Source organism: Cyprinus carpio, chromosome B17 (genome assembly GCF_018340385.1).
Source record: "Cyprinus carpio isolate SPL01 chromosome B17, ASM1834038v1, whole genome shotgun sequence".
NCBI classification, from domain to species: Eukaryota; Metazoa; Chordata; class Actinopteri; order Cypriniformes; family Cyprinidae; genus Cyprinus; species Cyprinus carpio.
In genome coordinates, this window is record NC_056613.1 from 12,085,242 (window position 1) to 12,106,045 (window position 20,804).

The 20,804-nt window shown below is 39.9% G+C and overlaps 1 protein-coding gene across 5 annotated transcripts in view; it reads left to right on the forward strand.

The window, feature by feature from the left end:
• LOC109072985 (EH domain-binding protein 1-like) overlaps positions 1-20,804 on the forward strand; it is a 126,456-nt gene that overhangs the window by 67,542 nt on the left and 38,110 nt on the right. For 3 of the 5 annotated variants that reach the window (XM_042742256.1, XM_042742257.1, XM_042742258.1), the window contains 5 exons: positions 1,670-2,548; positions 3,749-3,790; positions 3,883-4,023; positions 15,007-15,175; positions 19,748-19,930. In XM_042742256.1, coding sequence (XP_042598190.1) covers positions 1,670-2,548; positions 3,749-3,790; positions 3,883-4,023; positions 15,007-15,175; positions 19,748-19,930 — 1,414 coding nt within the window. The remainder of the gene's footprint in view (positions 1-1,669; positions 2,549-3,748; positions 3,791-3,882; positions 4,024-15,006; positions 15,176-19,747; positions 19,931-20,804) is intronic. The other 2 variants (XM_042742259.1, XM_042742260.1) reach the window with 1 other exon arrangement.

A 20,804-nucleotide genomic window follows, 5' to 3' on the forward strand; every position in this document is an offset into this window, starting at 1 on the left:
TTTGATTATCCCTTCCTTCCCTTTCTTTTGCTTTCTCTCTCTCACTCACGCCAATAAAGGGGACAAACCTGATAAAGTCAGTAGATGGATAAGCGACAGAGGTTGAGACAATAGTCAACACTCATCAACAGGGTGAAACTCTCTCGGCCATCAGCTCGGCTCTGATAGCGGCTCTGATAAATCTAATCAGGGGCGAGACAGAAGGCTAATTTGTAGGCTTTTCTTTATACTGTTGTATTCTCAAATTCTTTAGAGAAAGAGAAAGTAACTTTTCTTTCATTCGTTCGGTGGATTACGGCGATAATGTCAGCCAGTTTACTTTCACTTCTTCCTTCCGTTTCTGTCTCTCCCTCTATCTCCTGATCAGGGATTGAGTTTGGCTGTTTGATTATCTGCCTGTTCTCCTCAACCGGACAAATCAGTGCAATTATACTCACTGCCGAGAGAGAGGGAGAGTGACGGAAAGGGGGAGAAAGAGAGAGAGAAAGTGAGAGAGATGGAAGGAGGGCGAGTTGGAGATGTATGCGATAAGACTGAGGCAGGATTAGTTTAGTGTTTCTTGGTATCGTGCTCTCTTATCATGGAGAACCATCCTTGACATTAGCTGTCACCGCCTGCCGCATCCTACTGATCCCAGCTTGTCTTATCCCAAATCTAATTCCTGCATGCACCCTACACCCTAACTGCCTCTCCCCCCCATCACCCTACAAACCCTCTTCTTCCCGTTTACCCTTTACCCTGGCATTCCCCTTTTCCCTTAATCCTATAGCTTGGCCTTCCATCACACCCTTTAGTTTACCCTTTCACCCTACACCCTACCATTCATTTTCAGCCTTCACCCTCCACCCTGTTTGTCCCTTTCACCTTTATGCTACCATTTCCTCCTTAGCTTTCAACGAATACACTACCCATCTCACTTCATATTTATTTCACCTTTACCTTTCCTCCGACACCCTACAAAACCCACCCTTTTTAACTTTAATTAACACCCACTATACTCCAAATATGAGTAGTAATTGGTTTTGATTAATAAATCTATAAAGGTCTTTTTTTTTCTTTTTTTGAAAAAGCAGTGTTAATTTATTTTAATTTAATTTATTTATAAAGCCCTATAGACTATATTCACTTTTAATTTAATATAATTTAATTTTAATTGATAAATGATTTGGCCAATTTTATTTTGAAGATTATTTATCTCATCTATTTTCTGTCTGTCAATCATTCTGTCATGTTCTATCACATATTCTATTGTTTATTCATTTATTTATCATTTATTTGTTTGTTTATTTATTTATTTTGTAGAACAATTGTCTCACCCAGATTTTTTTTTTTTTTTAATTTTTTAAGAATTATTGTCTGACCCAGACTTATTTTAGTTTTGATGAATTTTGATGCATTTGGTTTGACAGATCAATTCTAGTTTAGTTTGGTTTAGTTTAGAAAAATAAAGTACATTTTGCACCCTATATTCGGCTATTTACCCTTCAGCAACAGTGTTAATGGTTCTGCGAAGAATTGACACAACTGAAATGAAATCATACATTTTTTTCTCTTTAATCAGTCCTTCTTTTTTGTACACCAGTTCTTGTTTTATGTACTGTTTTATTTTTTGCCGTCCTTTATTTTCTATGCTTTATTTTAAAGATCACATGTTTTTTTATGTATGCAGGCATATGATGGCTTCGCCAGTCTGGGAATCTCTCGACTTCTGGAGCCGTCTGACATGGTTCTACTGGCGATCCCGGATAAGCTGACGGTGATGACGTACCTATATCAGATCCGGGCACATTTCAGCGGAGAGGAACTCAATGTTGTGCAGATCGAAGCCAACAGCAGTCGGAGCACATACAAAGTTGGAGATTTTGAAACGGATACAAACAGTTCTATCGACCAAGACAAGTTCTACGCAGAACTTAACGACATTCAACGAGAGCCCACCAATCAGGGTGCTGCAGCAACCAATGGTGGGCATGGTGTTAAAGAAGAGCAGGAAGTGAAGTCTGTCATGACAGTTGGGGGATGTGGTTCTCTATCTGCCTCCCCAGGGGAAGTTCTAAAAGATGTAGCTCCATCTTTACGGGCGACTACAGCAGACCAAGACTCTCCAGTAGCTACAACGGTCACTGAACCTCACCCACGACCCGCCCAAAGCACCAGAACCAGCCTGGAGACCTCCACCAACCAACCTCCCGCTGCAGAACAGAAAAAACTCCTCAAAGCCGATACACTGGACATGGGTGATCTGTCTCACAGGCTGGAGAGAGAAAAGGAGAGAGGGCGGTCAGTTGGGTTGACCGCTGCTGACACCAGAGACTCCAGGGAGCAGCACGAGACCCCACGCCCTGGTGAAAGACAAACTGAATCTGTGTCGCCCATGTGGCAGACTGGGTCTTCTCTAACAAGCACACACAAACTGGGCTTCACGTATAACAGAGACACTGATCTTATCAAGAAGAAGAGAGCGAGTTTGCGCCACTCTGAATCTGACAGCACCTCAGACAGCAGTGCCCAGACCAACCACACACACACACCTGCTAAACTCACACAGGTAAATGTCAACACACACAAAATTATCTATCCATCTATCTATCTATCTATCTGTCTATCTATCTATCTATCTATCTATCTATCTATCTATCTATCTATCTATCTATCTGTCTGTCTGTCTGTCTGTCATACTGTTGTTTTGTTCTGTCATTATATTATTGTATCTATAGTTCTGTCATTCTATCATTCTATCTGTTTTATCATTCTACTGTTCTGTCATTCTTTCTATCCATCTACGATTCTATATGTTATTCTTTATGTAAAAATGACTTAAACGTCACAAACGACTGGAAAAGTCATGGAAACATTATGGAAATTCATTGGTCAAAAAGTGCGAGAATCCTGTTGAGCATTCAAAATGGCCAAACCACACAGGACTAATAGTCCAAAACAAGCAAGCAAACATAAATACACAGACACACAATTTTAGGCAACAAACTCCTGTTAAATGAATGTTAAATGAATAATGCCCTGAACACTCCCAACAGAACAGCAGTTACAGCTTAAATGGGAAAAGCTGCCATATAAAATCAAAGCACATAAAACTGTTTGAAGCTTTTTACATGTTTGATATTTTTGCCATTTTGTGAGACGCCTGATCGGCACAGACAGCACCCGCGTGTCACTCGGAGTGGCATGTCATTATGTTCTGGCCGTCCCGCCTGCAGCTCTAATACTGACACGGGTTATAGCATGTTCCGCATGAGAGCCTCTCCTCATCTATACAGCATACTCACACACACATACACACACACACTTGCAGGTATTGCGGCACAACCCACTTTTATCACACTCTCGCCATGTATCACTGTCATTCCTTCCACTGAATAACTTTCCGGCTTAGATTTGTCCTGATTTTGTTTTGACATGTCATCAAGGCCTCAGCTGTGACATGAGAGGTGCGTTACCATGGCGACAGTTACTTGGCACCACCTTTTTTTTTTTTGGCGCTTCGTTTGGTTCTTTTACACCCGTTCTCACCCGTAACAGTGATCAGGAGAAAACGTCCCTCTATCTTCTCTCAGCCATCAGAATCACCGCCATACCAATCAGCCAATCAGCTGCCTGCTGGAGCCCGTAATGAGAGCGCAAAGCTTGATAGTGTTAGGAAGAGATGCTAATCTGACTCTCACAACATATAGGCTGATAGGGCATCAACAGATTTGTTCTTATGTTATGTTTTTTTTCCATGTTTTTTCAGGAAGTCATACCCGCCCCAGTGTCTAACACCAGTGAAGAGAAGGTGAAACAGATCATGCTTATGCAAAGTGGTTATAAAAAAGTAAAACTTTGTTACTCTCAAAATTTAACAAAACCTCTTTCTGTGGATTGCAGAAGGTCCTGTCACGTCAAGAGGAGCTGAAGGAGAGGGCCAGGCTGCTATTGGAACAGGCCCGTAGAGATGCTGCCATGAAGGCTGGAAACAAAAGCACCAATAATGCACAGTCACCTACACACACTCCACAGATTATTGATGTGAGTTCACACACACACACACACACACATAGACATTTTAGCTTAGATATCAACATATACAGCCATTACTCTAGTGAGATTATTTGGTGCTCAAAAAACATTTCTTGGAAATACTTTACAATATGATTCCATTTAATTTAATTTAATTTAATGTGTCTTTGCTGATTAAAAGTATTAATTTAAACTTTTGAATGGTGGTGTATATACAGGTAATCAGAACACACTTACATAAGTTCTTACCACTATTCCCAACTCCTGTCCATCAGACAGGAAGTAATAGAGAGTAATATGATTCTTTAGCCAAGAGCCTGCATGCTAGAGTCTCTCATTTCACACAGGACAGGTCTTTAAGGGCTACTCAAGGACTCCAGGTAGTGATGTAGGAAGTGACCAGTCAGAGAACATCAGACGCTAAATAAACATGCTCTACTGAGCTCAGTACTGCAGGATGGCTGACACTTGATGTCGAAAGGCTCGGGCCACATCCGAATAGCATTTCAGTTCTCCTGACATCCTGTTTTAGAAGGAAGAATAGTGTGAACGCAATGGCATAAACATACAGAACCACGGAGGAGGGGTTTTCAGGACATGATGAAATATCTGGTGTGTGGCGGATTTATTCAGACGTTTTGCTGTATGAATTTTAAAAGGAAATGAGATGCCCTTGAATGAAATGCATAAGAAAGCAAAGAACGGGAACAAGAAGGCACCTCAGTGTGATGCTGTCATAAATAAAAAATTTTTTTTTTTTTTTTTAAGAAAAATATATTCTTTTCTCATAGTCTCTCTCGCCTGCAAAAGTCCTCTGCGCTCTGATGAAGGGGAGATGGTCCTCGTCCTGTAAATTAACCACGAATTAGCGTCTGTGTGGGCGTTCGCAATGCCTCCATCCCAAGGACGATGTGCTAATGAGGCTTCAGTGCATTAGCGTGCCGGAATATTGAATTGTTTCACTTTTTAATAGAAAACATTGATCAAAAGGGAGCGTGGCTTGGCACGCTGGTAATTGTTAGTGATTTAGATTAGATTAGTTGATGTCTTGTTTTGATTAGTAGGCTCTGTTATCTTATCACTGGCCTCTGCATGAAGCTCCTCCACTAAGAAGAGACTTTACGCTTTAGCATGCAGAGGGAATATTTTAATTAAATTAAGACTTGCTCCATTCTTTCAAAGCAGAGATAGAGATGGAGGGGTGAAAGCGAGGATGGATGAGAAAGAGAGAGAGTGAAGTCATTGGGGTGTAGTGAGTTTTTCAGCTGCGCACTTTAGTATGGGCCGAAATACTGTGTTTTTTTTTTTTTTTACTGCCAGCAGCTAAATGATCCTCTCATTTAGATGATATATAGAAAAACAGGGAAGATTTGAATCGTCTTAATGTTAATATTCAGCTTGATATTAAGGTGTTTACTGTGATTTTAATTGAATAAATGCAGTCTTGGTGCAACTAGCCCTTCAATATCCTGCCCCAACTTTCAACTGGATAAATGTTTGTCAAAAAGGGGTCATTTAAATAAAGAACTAATTCTCCATGTGTACAATATTGTTAACAGTTAGCATACAGACTTTATTGTGTGTGAGAGTGTGTAGGATGGCCAGCGGGCCAGTCATTGTCCTCGGTTAGTGGTGTGTTTCAGCGGGCCCATCAAATGAGCCCACCCCTCTCATTAGAACTGCTCTGTGTGAGTGTGTGTGTGTGTGTGTGTGTGTGTGTGTGTGTTTCTCTTGTTCTTTTACATGCCATGTTAATTGTGCTCCATTGTGGTGCATTGGCTCTCTTGTGTTGATCTTTGCCACCACTGTCTCTCTCTCTCTCTCTTTCTCTCTGCTTCACTTTCTGTCTCCTGCTTTCCTACTCTTTGCTAACTCTGTGTATATGTGTGTGTTTAGGACTTTGATAGTAGGATAACGGTACAAATTGTTTAGGAGTGGTCATTGTACTATGGGTAGGTGGCCTTCACAATCCATTAGAACCAAACCACTGAGTTGCTCTCATGGTGAAAGCAAATCGCTAATTAATGAACAATTAGAAAAAGCACAGTGGCACAACACCCCCTTGATGCTAGTATACACATACATTCTTATAATAATGTTCCGGGTTTAAGTTATGTGCTATTGACAACATTTGTGTTATAGTGTTGACTACAGCAAAATAAGTCAATCTCATCCTCATTTTTTAACAAAGGCAAATATTAGGCTAGTAACACAGAGTGATTCCAGAAGTTTTAAAAGATCCAGTATGAATCTCATTTATGTTTTTTTATTAAATATATATATATATATATTTATATCCGCTTCATCGTGCCTGGAGCTGATCTGTGCTGGTCACTGAGGAAATACATCAACTTTGTACTGTGGATCACAGAATGGGCTTTCACCGTGGACGAAGCCTAGCCCGGGGTCGTCACATGTGGTTGCTGCAAGACCAAGGCACGCTCCTTCATAGAATCCGCCTGCCGCACCATTCTCAAGCCACCCGCCTCTGCTCACTCAAGCTGGTCGCGGCTCACTCTAGACTGCAGCTCACTCTAGGCCTCCGCTCACTCAAGGTAGCGGTGTGTGACGTTGTTCCGTCGAGAAAGCGAAACTACTTTGTTTTTGCCTTCCAAAAGAAAACACAAATAGAAATCATGTTTATATCACGTTTATAATTTATGTTTTTGTCTCGTCGCTCCGGCCAGGTGGCATCACAATATGTTAAGAGGCGTAACATTTCCATCTCACACTTGAGGCATTCGACCAATCACAACACACTGGATAGCTGGCCAATCAGAGCACACCTCGCTTTTCAGAGCGATGAGCCTTGTAAAAATCGACTCGTTTCAGAAGGCGGGGCATAGAGGAGAAACAATAATGTACAGTATATGAAAAATAATGTGTTTTTTTTAAACCTTAAACCACATAAACACATTTCATTACACCAAATACACAAAATAATGTTCTTTTTAGCAACATAATATGACCCCTTTAAATTTGAGTCATTGTGTGGTTTAATTTTTGTAAATAAATTTTAAAATTTTAAAATTTGTAAATAATATAGTTATTATATAATAGTTTTAGTAATTTTAGTACTTTAATTTAAAACTTTATCCAGCTTTTATATTTTAGTTTATTTCAGCTTTATTTCAATTAATGAAGAATGATTTTAATAGTTTTAGTTAACAATAACAACACTGGTTTGCACCATTGCACTTATACTGAACCCATAACATGTCATCCTCACTTAATTTCACTCTTTCATAGACAAGACCTTTAAAATAAAGTGAAGAGAATCTCCCTTCTTTTTCCTTTTCCTCTTTTTCAGTCCTCGATAAAGAGAAAGCGGGGGAGAGGAAGCGATAGTGAGGGGAAATAATTTTTATTTATGTAGTCCTTTAAATCATAAAAAGGAGGGAGGTAGGCAGAAAAAGGGGACAGTGCGTTTCTTCAGATTTTCTCAAGCATTAGTTGATCAGTGCAGTAATTTCACAGCGCTTTGGCCAGGGTAATTATGGAGGGTACGGCGAGAGAGAGAGAAAGAGAGCAGGAGAGGGGGAGGGAAAAGAGAGGGAAAAGATTCCAGGTGAGCTTCCTCGTGTTCACTGGCTCGTTATGATTAGTTTAATTGGACTGTGTTTGATTTTTACCGACGAGGCCCTGCTTCACCCTCCTGACTCTCTTCTCCGTCCTCTCTGTGTGACAGTGCGGTGACTTTTCAGAGCCGCCCGTGACCCTCCCACTCAGAGAGAGACGGAGCAAACCTTTGAACTCGTGGCAGCCTCCCTGTGCGCTTGTGTGTGTGTGTTTTGAGCCAAACCGCTGCCTCTATCACGCTCGTTTTTCAGCCTCGTTTAACTCCGATGTCAAACGTGTAATAAAATGTGCTGCTTTTTCTATGTAAATCTGTTGTCAGTACTAACATGCCACGTACTGCAGTGATCTATCGCTCTTTCTCTCTGTAGTCCACAGTCGTTAGCGTCGGGCCGCCTCTGATGCGTGAGAGTCAGTGGGAAAGCCCGGGGAAGACCAATTGTCCCAGCAAGCACCAGAGACTCAGAGTTAATTGGGCCAATTAGGCCACAGTCGTCCTCCTGTTCTCTGTTCTTCGGGTCTGACGCCCTCAAACGATTCCCTCAGACTTTCAAAGGAACCGTGGCAGCGCCTTCCATATGCATTTTACCATGCTGACGTGACTACACAGGCTCTCTCGCGCCGCATTCCGATTGTCTTTTTAGTTTGGAAACCTTTCTTTTTCCGGTGGATTCTCGTCTAATGAAACAGAATGGATAGAAGGTAGTTGAAGGGCTGTGTGTGGAGATCAAAGCGGTTGGTTGGAACAGAGAAACTGTTAGACAGAGAGAGAGAGAGAGAGACGCCCCTCCAATCTCTTCATGAGTTGTGATCAAGCCACTGCTCTCTCCGGCATTACGCACACACAGTCATTTCTCAGTGGGGCTGTCTCCTCTTTTTTTTTTCCCCTTGTCTCTCTCTCTTTCCACCACAACAACCTCTCCTTTCTTCTCTTCCACTACCTCATTCCTTTCTCTCTCTTTTCTACCGCCCTTCAGTTTTTAACCTAATTCATAAGTCAGTCTCCTATGAATAAAATATGAAGGATAAAAGCATAAAGTTTAAGTTCATTTTGATATGAAATTGCAATTGTTTAATCCAGTTATTTCAGTCGGACTGAAAAGTGTTTGTTTAGAGAGAGAGAGAGAGAGTACTAAGAGCATTTGTGTGTCTGTCTGAACACTTTAATTAAAGAAAGTAAGTACAAGCATTAATACAGCGTTTTTCAATAACTTGTTGATTTTCTGTCGCATTAATACATTTTTAATGGTCATGCTCCAAGTCTTGCTGAAGACTGAAAGAGATCAAACTTTTTAAAGTTAACAATACATTTAAAAATTGACCTTATTTACTTTCTTGAATGTGCATTGCTGTCCGCAACCTATTTTACATCCGTAATCTGATGTATTTCTGAGCAGAGCTAGATATTCAATGATGTAGTGAAAATTTGATTCTTGATTATTGGGCTTGATGTTGTTTGGTTGGTGAAAAGAGGGCGGTACATACCAGAATGGAGCCGGGGTGAATAAGAGTTTGCTAAAACAGTGCACAACTAGTTGGTTAAACATTTGTTTCATATTAAAGAGTGTTGAAATAAAATATTTTCATTCATTCAAATAAATGCTGTTCTTTTGAACTTTCTAGTGATCAAAAAATGCTGATTAAAAAAAATCACAGTTTGCACCAAAATATAAATCTGCACAACTGTTTTTGACATTAATAATAAAAATATTTCTTGTGCACTAAATCAGTATATTGGAAGTATTTCTGAAGGATCTTGTGACAATGAAGACTAGAGTAATGGCTGCTGAAAATTCCATTTAAAAATATATAAAAACAGAAAATGTAAATTTGAAGTTGCAATATTTCACAATATTACTCTTTCTGTATTAGAATATATCTGATTGCAGGTTATAAAGACATATTTTTGGAGTAAAAAAAAGTTATTCCAAAATAGTTTGCCTTTCCTCTAAAATTACTTATTACATTTCTGCTGGCATCACTTAAAATTTAGTTTCATAAGTAAGTGGAGGAGCAATCTGTCGATTTCATGTTCACTTTAATACTTGTTACAGTTTTTATTGTGAACAATTCATTGGTGATCATTAAAAAAGTCAGTAATGTCATAAATTTCAGTTGATGTCACCAATCCCTGTTATTTTTCAAACCCATCCCCTTATCTCTCAATCCAACCAATTCCTGATCAGCCTTATTTTTTTTTTCTCACAAATGATCTTCTTTCACTCGGAAACACGTCACATTACGGAAGCGACCTGGCTTTCATGTTGACTGAAGCAGGTGTGTGTTGTTTGTACTCTGTAAAGCACAGCTTGCAGTGAATGGCTCTTTCTACCGGGTAATTATGCTGTCATGTAAAGGACAAAGTTTTCTTCCTACTCGCACACAAAGCGCCTGCTCAACCTGTTCATCTACTATTCTTTCACCCGCATCAAGGGTTTGTCTTTCCAACTGCCCACATTTATCAGTTTGTGTGTGAGTAATATTGACACACAGCTCTCCCTCCATCTCTGTAACATCTTGCCTCTGGCTCTGTGCAGTCGTATATTAAAATAAGCATGTTTTGTTTGGTATTAATTTTGCTCTTGACATTGTCATTTTTGTTCGTGCCCACTAAGTGTAATGGGAATGTCTCAAATGCCCTCATGAGTTGTGCATTAAATGCCAGATGTCTTTCTGAGGACAAATCTGGCCAACAGCCTTTATCCTTCCATCCTGCGAAATGGGTTGGTAACTGTTTGACAGGGTTTTTTTTTGTGTGTGTGAACCGGGTGCTAAGGGCAGTCTGTGTAGCCCGCAAGACATCTATCTCTATCTCCCTATTTATCTGTTCACCCTCGCACCGCACCGTGTTGCACCAGTATCATCTACACACATGCAGAAGCATAATTATGCCATGTACAACGGCCTTTGATAGCATGTACAGTTTTCTTCTTAATTCTTTATCAAATGCATTGATCGTGGTGTATGTGCATTGATCCAGGAACCACATCTGCAGCCCAGCGATAAGGCCACGGTGGCATCTCCCTCTCTTGCGCTTGCTCTCTCTCACTCTTTTTTGGCTGGGGGCTAAAGCAGGCTGCTGTAGGATTAGCTGATGCTCAACTACTTGCATTTTAAGTTGACACCTCAACACTAAGCAGAGGCCACATTACAGAGGAAAAGCTGCCCTGTCTGTCCACCCAACGCTTTCCCTTCTGTACGCTCGCACTCTTTCTTTCTCCCTCTCTCTCTCTTGACTACATATAATTGGATTTGTGAACGGGAGCAGCCGAATGCTTCCTTTAGAATGGCCGGGGACACAAGGTGAAGTTTTCTCATTACAGACCACGAAGCCAGGGGACAGATCATAGACGATCTGTATTTTCCATTTAAAGAGGACAGAAATGGGAGAGAAGGAAGAATAAAAGAGAGGAGGGTTTGATAGACAGTGCAGAGAGAGGGAGGTGAAGAGGACAAGGAAGTCTCTTTATTTCACAGGTCACTTTCTAAAGGATGGAGAAAGAGGATTGATGAGCCCGAGACGTGGCAGTGTTTTCATTTTCTTGAATGTGTCTCAAACATTGCTTTCATATTTGATTGCTTTAGTAAGCACGCTGAATATTTGGGTTTGGTTGTTTGTCTACCGTTTGGCTGAGTTTATATAAGTAGGGCTGGGAATCAAAAACCGGTTCTTAATTATAACCGGTGACGTCATCACAGTCTTGTTGATTTTCACACCATTGTCTTATTTTCTGTCAGCAATCAACTTTCAGGTGAATCTTTGCAGTTTTAAAAGTCTGCAAACACACCTGTAAGCATATGATTTTCTATATTACAATATAATTTATGTATATATTGTATTATATATATTGTATTGTATTTGTATAATTCTATATTGTATTGTACAATTAAATATAAAGAAAATAAATAGAATAAAGAATTACACATAAATTTAAGAGAAGCTAATATTTAAATAAAAATTTAAAAAATATTTTTAATGGCTGATAGATAAATGGCTGATATAAGAAAAAAATCTATACTGCATTGTCTAAATAAATGTAAAATAAAACACGTTAAAAGAATTGTTTTCCAATCATATTCCATTCTTTTTCCTCAAAACGAAGAAGAATTATTGATGGAATTAGAACCAGAATTGATAAATTACTAATGATTCCCATCCGTACACACGGTTGTGTGTGTGTCTTTTGGATGGGTTAAAGATCCAAACCCTCTCTTCTGCACTGCTTGCTTGTGCTATGTGTGTGTATGTGTGAGTGTGTGCGCGCACGTGGCCCTCCCCTTCTCTGCACACTCAGTGTGTCATGACAAATATATCTGTTTGTGCTTCACTGGCTGGCACCGTCTCTGGCTGGCTGGCACGGCTGTGTTAGCGCCAGGGCCCTGAGCCTGTGTGTGTGCCCAGCCGAGTGACTCCTTCCATGGCTCGCTGCACCCTCGCAGCCCCCACCCACCCTCCAGCCCCCTCCAAAAGAGCAGCCAGACTGGGGCAGCCACCCGGACCCCATGCCTACTGTGAGTGCTTCTGTCTGGGGCTCAGCTCTGCCGCCCACCCCCTCGCTCCCTGGATCTCCTGTCCAGAATGAGGGCGACAGCCCTCCATTATCTGCTTTTGCGGCTCTCTCCCTCCCTTTTTACTTTGCAAAAGATGGAGTGAAGTCTTCCCACACACCATGCTTTCTTCTCCACCTTTAACTATGACTTTGTCATCGTTTCTGCCACCCCTGATGTTTTTCTTTCTTTTTCTTCACTCGTTCTTGTGGATCCCCTCATTATCCTTGGAGATCTGCAGCTGGGAGGTTGGATGGGCCACTGATCTCTCTCCCCTCTCTTCCTCTTCCTTTTTCTCCCTCTTTCTCTCACTCCAAACACAGCCCAGTTGGAGAGTCCAGACTGAACGGTCAAGCTTCAGTGTAGCTGAAGAAGAGCCACTTGAAGTCCATTTGAAGAGAGAGTCATTAAAGAAATCTCTTCATAAGAGGACAGACAGTTTCACACCTCATTGCTGCTGTAGAAATGGATCGTTCCGCAGTGGTTATTCTGCACAGTGTGCAAGGCTGATTCATTTGGAGAGTCCAGTTGTATCTCTCAGTGATTGTTTTCATCCAAGCATTTTGACTTCACACTTTCATAACTTTACATTACATTTTCAAAAAATTAAAGTGCTTTATTGGCCTGATTTTTTTAAAAACATTAATACAAATCACAAAAAATTACATTAAAATAATGTTAAATTCTTCAACAATAGTTATTTTTGTATCGTTATGTTGTAATAATCAGTCAGATAGCTTTTACTACCTTAACCGTAATTAAAGATTTTTCAGAAATTAATATATTGTTTTTTACAGCATTTATTAGTCTAGTTTAATGTTATTTATACATTTAAATTGTAAACAATATAGGAGTTCATGTATAAATGAACAATAATTTAGTTTAGTATTGCTTATTATTATTTTATGTTATTGTATTAATTAATTAATATACATCCAAAACCTTATTGTAAAGTTTTCCAAAAAAAATATATTTTTTTTTTCAGTCCAGTGCAATTAAATTAGTTTTCGTTTGTGAAATATGATGAAAGTACAGGCCTGAATTTTAATGAAAATGTAATATGATGTGAAAAGTTTATTTATTTTGTTTGGAAAGTTAAGCAAAAACTTACAGAGCTGCATTCAAATTTCTGTCCTTTTCGCAGCATCAGTGTTATCATCCATTTAGTGTGAATCAGCATTTATTCCAGGTATACCATACATTTCCAACTTCATAAAGCGTCTGTCTGCCCCTTTACAGATTTGCCCAATTCAAGCTTCTGATAAATGTTCCAGCACAGTCTGTGTGGATTGACGCATCTTTCCTTTCCTCTGTCTGCTGCTGCTCTTCATCTCTTGTTAATTTTCCTTGACTACAGTATTACAGAACATTTCCAGAGTTGCCTAAAAGCAGTTTACACTGGGCCTGGTGCTAATCCTGCCCTTTGGCTCACACACACAAGGAATCTCATTTTCTGTGCTAATGGCTAGCCTAGCCCTGAATTGCTGAATGTAAAACAGTGTGTCGAAGGTTGTGTGTGATGATACCTGCAAGGTTGAGCAGATCATTTGCCGTTTTAGACTTCAGCTGCAGAAAGAATGACAATTATATTACGTTAAATTGTACAAGGAGCACAGGGCAAAAGCCTTACAGCTGAAACAAAACATGCATTATTATACAGTAGAGGTAGATACGCTCACAGAAACATGTGGTTCTGTTTTTTTTTGTTGATTGCTTAATTTATTCGCTTTCACATTATTGGCTATTCCAAGTCATCCTCCAATTAGAGCAGATGTATTCATTTTGCGAGAACATAGCAGACACGCACTCATTCTAAACATGCCCAATTCAGCTTTGCCAGGGGAGCTCCTGTGTTTTCAGGTGTAACCTGGCCTTAGCTTTGTCTTGCATGTTCAAATTACCCTGAGACTAAGGGGCCCCCGGGCTGGACCCCTGAAAAGTGCTCCTGGGATTTCCTCATCTCTCTGCTTATTGTCCTTCTGAACAATGGCTTCAGACAAACAGTGTCCACAGAAACAGGTGAAATAGGGTTAATTAACTTTACACTTTTGTAACCAGTTGGGATAATTCACTTTCTGCTCTTCTGCTCCAGAAACCGGTTGCCACCTTGAAAATATGTACATGTGTGTGTGTTCCTGTGGCTCTCTGTGGAGCCAGGCTATCCGTCATGCTAAGCAAACCTGTCTTAATTCTAATGTTGTGGTAGTGGTACTACAATTTTGTGAATATTACATACAATTGTTAGGTTATAATAACCATCCAGTATTATGCATTTTCTCAGAAGCATTGTTACCCAACTGTGGTCACTAATTCTGCCATTACCAACATAGTTCAATGAATCAGTCTTTCTTTTGAAATAATTACAATTCTAATTTCAATAATGTTTTATTAATTAGCAGTTTTTTTTATTAGAAAGGTTTTACATGTCAGGCGCTTTTTCTTGTGATTAGATGTTGCAATTAAATGTAATTCAAGTTTGGATCGAGTGACATTTCCCAATCACTGTTTCCTCATCTGTCTATTCATGTTTAAGTAGTTGATGCATACATCTCTGTCTCTAACTCTTGTTGATGCACACAAAACACTCTTAAACACATAGTCAGGCCAAAAAAAATGACACACCAGCAAATATCTCAGGTTTATTATGTCTGGACCTATACAGAATCAATGACAAATAAACCATGCAGTGAATCTCTCTTGCTCTCTTCCTCTGTGCCAGAAACCCTCCATCCTGACTGGTAAAAAAAGCTGCTATCAGTATGATCTGATGGGAGAGAGAGGAGTGAAAATGGCATTTCTGTCAATTACTTGAGATGGCACCCGTTCAATAACCCCCTCTCCCTCTGCTTCTCTGTGTGTGTGTGTCAGGAGCGTGATGAAGAACGGCGCAGGCAGCTGCGAGAGAGAGCCAGGCAGCTGATAGCGGAGGCTCGATCTGGAGTAAAGATGGCTGAACTGCCTCTCTTTACTGACTCCACCTCTATAGCCTGTAGTGCAGCTGGGAACAACTTAAAAGGAAGGTCAAAGACAGCTGGAGGTGAGTGCAGGGGGGCTTTTATAGGCCGAACACGCACATACACTCACAATGCATAAACGCATACATGCATTCATGCACATTTTCTCATAAGCATGCAAACGCGCACACAAATCTACATGCGTTCGCTTTGAAATACCACAGACATAAGCTCTGTATCAAAACATACTGAGACCCTATGTAGACATGCTTCCAAGGGTACATACCTTGCTTTGCCGGAAGTCTAAACATGGCTTCACATCCTTCATAAATAAGGTAATTCCATAACACATTGCATCTTGCTTGTTGGGAGATGGTATGAAGCAAGAGAATGTTGATTATAATTCATTCAGAGCCTAAAAGCATTGTGCAATGTGCACAATTTTCCCAATGTTTGTGTGTGCTATGTACATTTTGAGGCTATTTTGTGGTATTTTGCATTTTCAGTAATACATTTTATACAGTTTTTTGACTTTTAGTTAGTTTTTTAATCTTATTAATTTACATTTGCATGAGTAAAAAAAAAATATATATATATATATATTAACTTATATATATATATATATATATATATATATATATATATATATATATATGTGTATGTGAAGGGGCAGGCAGTGTTCAGGAAGGAAGGGTCCATGTAAGGGGCGGAGTCCGGCAGTCGCACGCGCTCCCCTTTTTCGGTCCGGGGTGCAAGGGCCGGCGGCTTCTTCCAGCGGCTGCATCCTTCTCATTGCCCACGGAGCTTGAAAGGACTAGACGGCCCGGCGTCCTGGCCCAATGGCCGTTTAACGGGTGCGGTCCTCGTCCGGACCATGGGTCCGGCAGCTCACGTCTCTAGTGGTGCGGGAGTCCCTCTACACACCCTTCCTGGACCCACGAGGACACCAGCGTGCATGCACGGGGAAGAGACCCGGTCTCTCGAGGAGAGGCGCGCTCGGCATTTAAACAGCGGCGGTGATGAGGCTCCATTTGCGTCCGCCAGGTGTGCCCCATCACACGCCGCCAGCCCTGGCTCTTACAGCGCCCCTCCTCTCTCATGCACCCACTCCTGTCTGGAGCCTGGCGAAGGGTGGCGATTAAGGGACGGGGTGACGATGATAATTAGGGGAGAGGCAGCATGAGTAAAAAAAAAAATATATATATATATATTAACTTTGTTTTATTTTTGTTTTAATACTGAAGGATATATATATATATATTAACTTTGTTTTATTTTTGTTTTAATACTGAAGGTTTTTAGTTTTTTTTATCCAATATTTATATCTATATAATTGTATTTTAGCTTTATTTCAATTTACTAACATGATTTTTAATAGTTTCGGCTTGCAGTAACACTAAACAAAATTTAAATTCATTCACTCTAACCCTTAAGTAAAGTATTGCATTTTTAACTTAGCATGCTAATGCCAAACACTGATTTAGATGCTGAATTTGCACATATATTCTGTCATTGCATTTTAGGCTCCCCAAGAACATTGTGAAAATGTTCAGAACATTAAGGCCAAGTACTAGTGTTTGGCTTTTGAGATTTGTAATTTGTTCATGAAGCTTCAGTGTGTGTGTGTGTGTGTGTGTGTGTGTGTGTGTGTGTGTGCGCATACATGTGCCCATTAAGAGCAGGCCGTATGTGCGTGAGTGTGTGTCCATTAGTGGCTTTCAGCCCTTAAAAAGCGATTTTGTTGCTCACTTCATAATGGCAACCAACACGTCTGCTTTCAAGGCCCAAAGGAGCATTACATTAAGAAACACACCAACACACCCACATACTCTGAACTCTAATTTGAGGTGTTCACAGAGGGCTTCACTTCCATTTGTTCAGGCAGTCGCTTCCCACATAATCCTTCGGAAATACATCAGGAAAACTCTGCCGACAGCCAACGTTGCCCTGTGCCCCAACATGCACACATACACACCAGTCCACACAGTCCAAGTCATCATCACCGTCATTATAACACACACCCATGCTGGGTAATCAGCGTCTCATTGTCCATGGAGGACTCCTATGGACCACGTCTCCTTCAGCTCGGCTTTCCCGCCGCGTCCAGTGTTATCATCAGCCACCATTTCTCCTTTTATTTCACATTACAGGACAATGAGACGACACGTTACTGTAGCCCTAACCTCTGGGAGGCCCGTGCGGAAACAGTGGCGCATTAGCATAGCGGGCAGCTGTGGCGTGTTATTAAACGTGTTTACGCCAAGGGGTGTTAGCGTCGTGGCTAGCCGCTGCGTATAATTAAAAGTGTGCGTGCACGCCGAGCAAGAGGGGTGTTAGCGGCGCGTCAGGGTTTTGTTTAATACGTGAGGTGTTAACATAGCGGGCTAGCTGCTGTGCCTAATTTTATGCCGGCTCATGTCCGTGTGTACCATTTCAAAGCTCAAGGGGAGACACAATATTCCTCTCCTTTTATCTCTTTCATCTCACACTCTTTGACGCCCTCCATTTTCTCTTCATCCTCTCCCTGTCCGACTAATAGTGTTCCCTCCTCTGCAATCACGCGTTTAACAAGGCTCAGAAATGCTGCAGAACACCTCTCGCGGCCCACAGAGATGGACAAACCCGTGTACGGACAGAGCGAAGGGAAAAACGGGTCAGAGGGAGGGAGAGGAAGAAAGACAGTAAAAAAACGGTTTATTTGGCCTTTCGGGCTGTTGAACTCTACTAATTATAGAACTCATTAAAAATCAGGTTGGAGGGAAATGCTATAGGCTTGATGCACAAGGCCTATCGTGCAGAACGCATAATCCCACCAACACACACACTTACACACACAAAAACACTCACCTCTAATTCTGAGAGAGCTCGAGCTGAGTAGAGCAAAACTTTTACCAACTCCAGCTGTATGCGTTGTTAATTAGCTTAGCACTGCCCCGTGTATGTGTTACCGTATCAATGAAAGTACATTTTTAAAAAAGCATTGAGGAGAAAGGGAAAAAAAAACCATACCGTCTCTTTCTTTTGCTCTTTTTTGCTAGTTGTTGGGGTATTTCTTTAGGGACATCATGTAGCATTTTCATAGAGTTTGTGTTTCAGAGTGAAGCAACTTGTATAACGTGCATATATTAATTACATAAATACAAAATGCAGTTTGTGTTTCAGAGTGAAGCAACTTGTATAACGTGCATATAGACCTTAATCAGATTAGACGTCATATTTAATTTAACAGATGAAAACGAGACTGTGAGGGATAGACGACATGCACTGTATGAAAGTCATATATCATGCAGTTTTTTTTTTCCCAACTGAAAGTTTTTGTCTGAAAATAAAAGCTTAATGGTTTAACCGTTGAAAATGAAGAAATTAAATGGTATAGAAATTAATTCATGTTGTAATTTTACGGTCGTATTGTACAATAAAATAATTACATTGTTTTTCTTAAATACATTATTTTTTATGTTACAGTGAAATATTCCAATAGTAATATTTCTTAGTTTAATATTTTGGTAACACTGTAGATTAGAGAACACATTTGCGCTATTAACTAATCGTTTCCCTGAACAAACTCCTTATTTGTTTCTTATTAATAGTTATTAAGGTAGAGTAGTTGTAAAGTTTAGTTATTGGGTAGGTTTATAAGTACTAATAAACACCCAGTATGCTAGTAATATGCATGCTAATATTAAAAAAAAAAATATTAATAATATTACCATAAAATAAAATTCTAAAAAAAAAAAAAACACAACAATTATTATTGTTATTATTATTACTTTATAGTCGTATTGATATATAAACACAACATTTTGAGACAAATTGTGCAGCTGTACAAACAAGCACAGCAAACCAGTGGCCGGTTGCATAAACTGCTTAGACTAGTCTAGAAATTTAAGACACACAATTTTTGTCTGCAAGACTGATCATAATATCAGTTACATAAAAATGTAGATTAATCTCATTTGAATCTGAGACGTTAGACTGATAATCACTTGATTAACTGCTAGTTACTCAAACTAGTTCTCAAGACTAGTTTACGGTTGCAACCGACCCCAGGATTTTTTTTTTTGCATTTTAAATAGCACAATATTGTATAATAAATAATATATAATTTTAGCACAATATTTTAACATTAATCAGAAAAATTGCAATTAGGACATAAGTGCAATTGCACTTTTTCCTCTTTGTTCTGTCTCTTATTTAAGTTCGAACTGCCACGTGTGTGTGCGGCTCTGCTCTGGTTACCATATAACTGAATGAGATCGATGTGTTTGGATTGAGTGTGTATTGTCAAGGGCTCTGTGGGATTCAGATCTGTGGATGCGGAAGAGGAACTCTGGAGGAGATTTTGCCGTCAAGGCCAAATCTGCCATGCAACACACACACACACATAAAGCTCAGCTCTCTGCCAGACACTCTCAGCCATCTGCCTGATTTCTCTCAGCTCAAACACACGCACCCCAACGTGACAGCAACAAACTTTTTTGTTAAGGAAATACTGTCTAAATGGGTCTAAACAAATGCTTTTCTGACTCTTTACTTGCATGCAAAGTTTCCTTTCCCGCTGAAATACTGAACTAACACTCAACGCTTCACTAACCTCCTCTTCTCTCTTTTTTTTTGGGGCGTCCCTGTTTGTTTGTTTGTTTGTTTGCTCGTAGACGTGGTGGATGGGATGAGTGTGGAAGGTGAGGATGAAGAGAGCAGGAGTGATATTGAGGCGGCAGCGGCGGCGGCTCCTCATGCTGTTGATGTCACTCATACTAACCCTGAGGAGGAACTGTCGTCTTCATGTCTAATGGAGGATGATTTTACTAACTCTGCTAGTGACCTGGCCGCTCTGGGTAACCCAACACTGCATGTCCTCTGCGTGTGTGTGAACGTGTGTGCGCGCGCAACACTTCATACCTGAGTTTGTGCGTTAGTGTGCAGTGATTTATCTGTGTATAACTACTTCTACTTCGTCTGTTTTTGATTGTTTTTCTTTTGTTAACCTTTGACCTTTTATCATGCCATTACAACCCTTAATTAGTAGGGCTGCATGATTAATCAAAATCAAACCAAAATTGGTTTAATGTGATTATCAGATACATGCACTGCATGTTTCATAGTGAAATTCTGCACTGTGCACTTCTACAGGATGCAGTGTTGTCTGTGTTTTTGAGTGGCTCAATTCACAGTAAATGCATTGGTTTGATTATAACGTTTTGGGAATGCATGGAAAAAATCTTCCTAAGCTTTAAATGGGAAGTGCATAAGTATTTATGAAGTGCTCAGCAATATTGGTTTTGCAATTTTACAGTTGAACTATAATAAGTGAAATAATGGAATTGCAATAAAATTACAGTAGTAATATTTCTTTAGTTTGCTTTTAATAATAATATAATAATAAAAACAATTATTGTTGTTTTCTTATTAATGTATAATCACAAAAGTTTGACCATGTTGTGCATCCTTATAAACAAGCACACCAGGTGTGTTTTTAATCCGACATATCGCATTTAAATTTTTTTCAACAAAATTGTGCAGCCCTATAAGTTTGCATTTCTTTTTTGTCACATTAATTCCTATTTTAAACACCTTTTAGAATTCGTTTATCTTTTAATTCAACTAAACATTAAGAAAAAAATGAGGTTTCTTAAGTGGGGTTTGTGCCTGTTAATGACTTTTCTGTCTGTGAGATTGAATTTTTTTATTTATTTTATTTATTACTTTTTT